This window comes from Rhododendron vialii, chromosome 5a (assembly GCF_030253575.1).
Source record: "Rhododendron vialii isolate Sample 1 chromosome 5a, ASM3025357v1".
In the NCBI taxonomy this organism is placed as follows: domain Eukaryota; kingdom Viridiplantae; phylum Streptophyta; class Magnoliopsida; order Ericales; family Ericaceae; genus Rhododendron; species Rhododendron vialii.
Window position 1 is genome coordinate 29,330,413 of NC_080561.1, and position 8,483 is coordinate 29,338,895.

The 8,483-nt window shown below is 37.6% G+C and overlaps 1 protein-coding gene across 1 annotated transcript in view; it reads right to left on the reverse strand.

Annotated features, from left to right (window-relative positions):
• The window catches only part of LOC131327362 (sugar transporter ERD6-like 5), a 42,381-nt gene extending 34,268 nt beyond the window's left edge, over window positions 1–8,113 (reverse strand). Inside the window, exons 1-2 of the mRNA XM_058360491.1 lie at window positions 7,895–8,113; window positions 4,979–5,041 (exon numbers count right to left, since the gene is read on the reverse strand). Of these exons, the coding sequence (XP_058216474.1) occupies window positions 4,979–5,041; window positions 7,895–8,044 (213 nt within the window). The 5' untranslated portion in view covers window positions 8,045–8,113. The remainder of the gene's footprint in view (window positions 1–4,978; window positions 5,042–7,894) is intronic.
• Between the last annotated feature and the right edge of the window lie 370 nt (window positions 8,114–8,483).

Genomic DNA, 8,483 nt, shown 5'->3' on the forward strand with positions numbered 1-8,483 from the left:
AGTCTGTCCACACAGACATTTACTGCACAGATTTCAATTTGGGGTCTACTAAGGGTTCCACAAAAACGATCCAAGCTATTCATTAAATTTAAAACATGTTTTCGAGTGTGCCAATGAAAAATCAGCTCAATCCGATATGTGTAAGGGCTCGATTCAATCTTCTAACTTTTCATTTATTCACGTGAATGAATGAAAAGTTAGAAGATTGAATCAAGAACTTAAACTTATCGGATTGAACTGATTTTTCACAAGAGCACTAGAAAACATGTTTTAAATTTAATGAACGGCTTGAATCGTTTGTGTGGAATCCTTAGTGGGCCCCACATTAAAATCTATGCGAAATCTGTGCGGTAAATGTCTGTGTCAATAGCACCGTTGGCCTATGGAAGCACGATGTTTTTTTTTTTTTTCAAAATTACTGGAGTTTTTAAAACAAATTCAATCTTCCATTGTTTTCAAACTATTTGTAAATTGAAGGATTGTTGTTTTGGTGTTGAGGTTGGCTCATTCACGGAGGAGCCGTAAATACATCTTTTGCGGAGTTGGAAGATCTCAGCCATCCATTTCAGCATTCGACGATCCGGATTTTAAAAAAACTGTTCGCGCGAAACATTTTTTAAAATCCGGATAGTCCAATACACTTTGTACGCACGCGATTTGGCTTCGTAAATGATTATTCACGGAAAGCTCCGTAATAAAGTTTTTCAATCTCTTTGGTGTTCATGTGTAACTTATAACATCATATACTTTTTATTTTGAAACTTAAGAAATACTGTATTTACAGATTTCTGTCTAAAACAACTGTCATTGTGGTAGAATTCCAAGGTTGTTTAAATAGACTTCTCTCTAACATCTCTCATCTCCAACCCGTAAAGTTTGATCTCTAAGGGCATCTCCGGCCAGTATTCATCTTGAAAAAATCAAAACAGTATATTTAACTCAAAAGGTGATTTTAAAGAATATATAACTATTTATATGAACTCCGATCATCATTCTTCATTTCTTTAGAATTTCATTAATTTCTTTTCAAACCTCAACTTATTCTCTAAAATTTAAAATTCGAAATATCCAGAAAGTTTGTTGAATATATTGAAGATTGGCCTTATTCTAAAGGTACGTATTATGAATCTCTTTCTAATTAATCAACTTTTATAACCAATAAAGTATAATACAATATATTAATTGTGGCATTATCAAGTGAGAAAATAAAATGAAGTTCACATTTGCAACCAACATGATCGGTACGAGTATTTAAAACCTTGATTGTGACAATTTTTCATACATAAATATCTCAAAATTGATGTCTTTCTTCATGATCCTTCTAATTAATATTTGTAACGATTTCAAAGATTAATAAAATTCTTCTTCTGCCGTTAAAAAAAAAAAAAAAAAACTCAAAAGTGAGCCTGGCTCATATTTTTGAATTCCCAAAATACCCAATACAAACAGCTTTTTGCACTCCTAAGGCTTTTTACGGTACTCCCAAATCCTTCTTTCTTCCTCTCTTGGCAACATTTCCCAACCTTATCCCTGATAAAATTGCGCACACATCATGTATGCTACGAACGGTTGTATGTATATATATGATTGTGGAATACTTACAGCACAACCAAAACCAATTGAACCAGAGATGGCGACAAAGGTTGCAAGTAGTAGAACAGCAGTGGTGGTGGTGGTGGTGGATGATGACGAAGAATGTTCATTTGCTGCAAGCTCAGAACTACCATTTATGTGGCCAGTTAGCATTATCAAACCTTCTTTCCATCAAAAATGCTACATAAAAAACAGCGCAAAGATTGGAGAGAGAGAGAGAGAGAGTATTTGAGTAGTGGAGCAACTTCCATGCAATATGATATATATCCTCCTCAAACAATACTCCCTCCATCCCATTTTTAAAGTCTAGTATTTCATTTTGGGTTATCCCTTAATAAATGTCCATTTTGTAAAGTTAATGGGTAAAAGTTTGTGCATTTTGCATTTTACCCCTAAAAGTGTATTCCATTTTGAAAAAAGTAAAAGTGTAATGATTATACCTTCATAGAGAGTAAGTAGGAAAAATGGAGGTGAAAGATGTAATGATGATGTTTTCTTAATAAGTTGAAGTTACGAAGTGGAACACTTAAAAAGTGATGGAGGGAGTACAAAAATAGAAAGAAAAAAAAAACTGTGCAAAGATTGGAGAGAGAGAGAGAGAGAGAAAGAGAGGTATAAACAGTACCATTATATTCACTTGCCATCATTTATTCATTTCCATTTGAATAATTTACAGTTACCAATCAAGCATGCACCGATAGTGCACAAATCGGCATGCGGGGTCTGTTTTGACGTCCCACACAAATTATTCGAACAAATCAATAATTTTTTTTTTCCCTTCAGAAAACTGCGAGTCCTTGATCCAATGTATTCCATTTTCATTCAAATATAGGATATATCTTTGATTCCGAAAACAATAATGCTTTTGGTGATCATATTTGAGTACTACATTTTTGATACTGCGATGGTAGAATGTGCCCTATTTGTCAACAGCGCTCTAATGGGCTCTCCTCACAAGTGGTTTGTTGAATTTTGCAACTATGTAAGAGCCAAATGAGAGGGGGAATGGATTCAAGAACAAACAACATCTCTGTCATTTTCCCTCTCCTTTTTCGTTCCTTTTGCATACTCTCGATCAATCCTTCCGAGTTTTAATCTCCCATTGTCAACCAAGCTCAAACCCAACTCCATCGCAAACCCAGTCTCAGTCTCAGAATTAATGCTGTCCAACTTCAGGTGACAAATCCAACAGTCCCTTCCCACCTTCTCCAAATGTGCCTTGGTTTTGCCAAACCCATCATCTTCCAAGCACTTCGAAGCGCTGCCATTTTCAAGATTGGACGATAGCTGCAATCATCATAGAACCACGAGTAGGAAGAACCCACGTCAGATGTGGTGTCACCGTCATTGGGGGCGGAGGGGGATGCCGTGGAAGTCGATGGTGAACCTAATTAAGGTGGTCTCGCGAAACCGGGTAGTCTTCGATGGTGAAGGTGCATAACACATAAATTTAGCCATGTGGGTAGAGGTGCATAACACATAAATTTAGTGGCTTTCTAATACCCACTTGGCCAAACCATTGGGTTAGTAGCAATCTATCTATTAGTCGAGTGTAAATTGTTATTGGTACAGAATTCCTATGAAGAAGTACCCATTGAGAATGATCTACCAATGGACATGTACAAATATTGAAGCGAAAACAGAGTACTACGCGAGGGGGAGGAACATTGAACAAAGTTAGCCCAAGGGAAAATTTTCTTCTGAAACAATTGGGTCAAATATGATGTCATAGGCCCATTTTTCAAGAGTGTATAACTTCTAGGATTATACAATTGCAGTGCTTAGAAGCTTGATCAGTGGAGCTTAGGATCTACAGTTCATATGGAAACTGCTCATGACATTCATTTAAGGGGCTGTTTTGTTTCTGAAAGAAATAATAACATTTGAAATTAACCATATAAAATTTTTCTAGTTTACAAATAAGTACATTCAAGTTTAGCTGTGTAATAGTGTACTGTAGGTGGTGAGCACAACAATAATCCGAATCTCACAACTTGACACAAGGCAATCACATCTTTTAAAAGATATGATAAAAGCATATACAAAAAACCATCAGTCTCCTGAGGTTTTAGTTGGTTCACTCTCAAACCAAATACATCTTCTAGTGGTTTGATGGGTTCATGGCATGAAACAAAGAGATAAACCACCTACAAAATGCCTATTTATCCAGTAGGGACGTGGAAAAAGAAAAAAACAAAGCCATCCACAATAAAATACAAGCCCAAAGTGAAGAGTTGTATCCCTTGCATACATTTTTTTTTTTGAAAGGCGAAAATTTATTAATCATTGAAATTGTTACAAAGATTAAAGGAACGAGGACTTGAACGGCATCATATCCCTAAACTAAGAACAATCATGTGCCCAAAAATTCGAGACCCAAATCCAAGATTGACAAGAAGCCAACCAAGGAAACACCCATTGGGATAATCATAAGCCCACTCCTATAGGGCCAAGCCCAGAACCAAAAAGAAAACCCCATGTCCCTTACATACATAGCCTACACTTAGCCTCCCCCTCCCTCTTTCACGTGGCAAATAACCACCAAGAGACACACTTTACACCATGCTTAGTGTGAACACCCACACCAAACAGTTATACACTTATAGCACACAGCTCCTTTAGGGGAGGTGTATGGTATGTGCTTTCATATCTCGAGCAACAAAAATTCATAGCTCATCACAAAATTTCATAATCAACCACCACAAATGCTGTATCTTTGACCACAAAATTCATAACCAACAGCGCAAAAGTTCATTTGTTGGCCCATAAGAACTTTTGCACCGAAATTTTTGAACAAAATTGGTAAGTTTGGCCACAAAACTTCATGCTTTGGACAACAAAAGTTCATATTGATATATTGGACCACAAAACTCTCATAACACGAGCCACAAAACTTCAAAAGGTGAACCACAAAAATTCTTACGTTAGACCGAAACAAATTTCCACTAGAATTAAGCCACAAAAATTCATATCACGAGCGATTCGTGCATGGGCCCAAACAAGAGGTGGGGTCTGGGGTGTCTATTGAAGAATTAAAGTGACCATGAAACATAACGCGAACAGTTCTATAATCTCTTCTCAGTTTCTCGCCGGTAAAAGCATTTGGATACTCTTACAATTAATTTCAAATTGTTCTTCACCCAAACCACTTCAGATGAAGATTATATGCACACGTCTACAAATATACCCATATACGCGCTCCGTTTATGAAGTTGGTCCTTTAGGGAACTACATGAAACTTTCGAGCGTAAAAATAATGTATCGAACAATCGCACAAAAATTTATTTGGGCAAGTACATTATCTTTAATGTACGTAATTCCGCCGGGGACCAATTTTATGTGTGGGAGGGAGTAAATAATTGAGGGGAGTAGTGAGAGGACAAACCTGTGCAGTGGTAAGGCCGAGATCCTCCCTGATTCCAGATTCTGCTGCTGATGAATATCCGCTCTACAATTGTAATAAACCTCCATCAAAATCAATCTCTCTCTCTCTCTCTCTCTCTCTCTCTCTCTCTCTCTCTCCTGTGAGGTGGAGAAGGTTTGTGGACATGGACGGGTTCAGGATTGGAGTTCAAAATTCAAATCCCTTTGTACCGTTGCATTTCGGTCCCTTGAATCACATAAAAAAATTTAGAAATCTCACACAATCTTAGGCCTATTTTGCCCAAATAATCTATTTGGATTATATTGTTGTTCTTATTCAAATTTTTTTTATATTTGTTTACTTTTTCTCAATTTTTTTTGAGATTATTGCTTCGTTATGACTGGAGAAATTTAAAAAGTAAAAAATTATTATCGAAATCCAAATTTTTTGAATAAAAACAAAAATAAGCAAATATGTCAATTTTTTTGTTTTTATTAAAAAAATTGGATTTCGATGTTAATTTTTTACTTTTTATATTTCTCCCATCATAACAAAGCAATAATCCAAAAAAATAACAAAAATTAACAAATACGAAAAAATTTAAATAAGGACAAAAAAAATAATCCAAATGGATGGGGTCAGGATTATGGTAACAATGGTGGGAGTTTAAAAAAAATTAGGGCAAACTTCACTTGTACTCTGGTGTGGTTTTGGGTCATTTGTGTATAACCCTTCGGCTTACTTTGTGGCATCCATAACCCTTGTGCTCTGTGAATAATTGCATCTGTACTCCATTGTGTTCATGTTAACGAAGTTGTATCTCGCACGTCTCTTGAATCTAGTCAATGTATTAAAATTTTAATTCAAGCCATTCATAATGCAGTAATTAAAATAAAAGTGCATTTCTATGAATAATCATGTTGATCAGCCATCAATAGCTCCATGATCGGAGAACATTTGAAAGATAAATTTGAATGTGAACATTTATTTCAAAACAAATTCTATTCAACCAAGAGGTTTTCATTTTTCGATCGACTTGAATTTTGGTGTAGACATAATATTCGTCAAACTCTACAATATCAACAGTTCGGATCTAATTTTTGGTATAGGAGATGAATTGTATAGATTCAAAGAACAAAAAATCAAGGAATAAGATGAGAGCATATTGGACTTTTCAACATTTCAATTAGTGAATTTTGCATTATTTCTGTTAATTGGGTGCGTCTGCAAAAGTTTACAAAGCACAAGGAGGTTAGGTGCAAAATTTGAATCTAAGAGGTTGTAGCCGCACTTAGCTCAAACCACATGGGATAGAAAGTGAAGTTTGCCAAAAAAAACAAATTGCATAGTGATAAATAGTATTTGAAGTTCCCTTCTCTCTGCGGATCAAAAAAAAAAAAAAGTTCCCTTCTCTCTTGAATTCGGATGCGGAAGTAATTCGCGAAATTGTAATAATTCAAAAGACACACCTGTTTGTTTTTTTGTTTTTTTTTTTGAAGAAGTCATTCATTCAAATAAGCCCATCGAGGCAATACAGATTCCAGAAAAGATACAGGAAAAAACCAAAGCTACCTAAATTTCGATTTCAGACACCTATTGCTGAAGCAGGCTCGGCGACGAAATTGTCAGTACTTAATAACCAAATCTAAGTCTAGATAATAGAGGATTTAAAAGATTCACAGCTCAAACCTTAAAAACTAAAAACTAAGCACCACATAAATCTGAAGGCAAACAACAACAATATCAACTATAAACAAACTGTTCTCGTGGACTAATCTACAGGGACACCGGCCAGAACTAGACGAGAGCCGAAACACCCGAACCAGAGCAATGGAGAGGCTTCGAAGCAAGCCACAGTGACCGAAGACCAGCCAGATCAACACCACCGGACCACCACCAACTCCTGATACACCACCAAAACACCAACAAACCACCATCAACGGACCATTCCTCAATAGGCGCCGGATTATTCGCCCACCACCTTAAGCACACCAGATTTGGAAAAATCAAACTGGTACAAGACTGGACCAATTCGGGGGAGACCCAAATAGCCGGTAGAAGAAGAAAAAACCAGAAAAAAACAAGCCCTAACCCAACCCCACACCTTATTACCTCGTCGACGACCCCAAGCAAGACAAATCTCGACCACCATGTGGAACCAAGGACTATGGGCCGCCACCAATCGCCGGACAAGCTGCCGCAAGGGGGGACCACGCCAGACCAAACAAACAGCCGCACCCAAACTAAGAGCACGGAAAGCCAATCGGCGGGAGAAAACGAGGCGAGGAGGGCGGGGAAAAAAGAAGAGAGAGGGAGGGAGGAGGGAGAGAGGCGGAGGCCTCCCAAAGCAGCAGCGGCAAGGGTTTTTCTGCTGGGAGAGTTTTTAAGAGAGAGAAAGAGGGAGAGAGAGTATTATAGACTATATTCGTTCTAGTAATTGACTAATTAGAGAGATCTCAAAGACCCACCTGTTGATGTTAGTGATACTCGTCCAAGATTGTGCTTAGTTCTAAAGGAGTCGTTTTATTTTTTGTGATGCTAGTTTTGTCAAACATGATTGTAATCACTAATCGAGATGCTAGTTTGTCAAACGTGATTGTAATCACTAATCGAGCTGCACATAGTTGTGCTCAAAAAGTGTTCTCAAATTGTTTCCCACTCTGTGGACGTTCATTATTTTTTCGCCAATCATATGAATAAAATATTCTCTCTGTCCCAAAAAAAAAAAAAAAGAAGAAGAAGAAGTTCCGTGCTCATTAATTAGGTCTTTTGCGGTGTGTCGGTTTTCAAAATTCTTGCAATGGCGGCCGCCACTACTCGTTCCCTCAGGCTCTATCAATCGATAGATCCAATTTGATCTTTTGCAATGTGTCAGTTTTCGTATAAATCTCTCTCTCCCTCTCGAAAAATATATATGTATAGTTGATGAGTACTTACAGCACAACCAGAATCAAATGAACCAGTGAATGTAACAAAGGCTGCAAGGAGAAGAACAGCCGTGGTGGTGGTGGATGAAGAATATTCACTCGCTGCTGGCTCAACAATATCAGGCCTTCTTTCAACAAGCAGAGGCCTCGTTTCTTCCATGCTTTCCCTCTCCTCAAACAGAAGAGAAAAGACAGTGGAGAGAGAGAGAGAGAGAGTGAGAGAGAGAGAGAGAGAGAGTGAGAGAGAGAGTGAGTGAGTGAGTGTGTGTGTACAACAGTGTCCCTTTGTTGTTTGGTGGAGAGGAGGGGAGGTTGGTTCACTGTTCCAACTTCCATGCTATACTCAACCACGTGATAAATTGAGTACCAACTCAACCCCCGTGAAACTAGTTGGAGGGGTACAATTGTAACTTCCTTTTTCCTGATGTCTTCTTTTTATTATTATTATATTATTAAGACGGTCAGGGTGTCTGACCAGTTTACGCACACATCAACTATTTTTTTTCCAGTTAAGTCAAAACTAGGCATGTAGTTTATGCACACCTCGACTATTTTTTTCCCAGTTAGGTCAAAACTAGGCAAGCAGTTTCCATCCACGC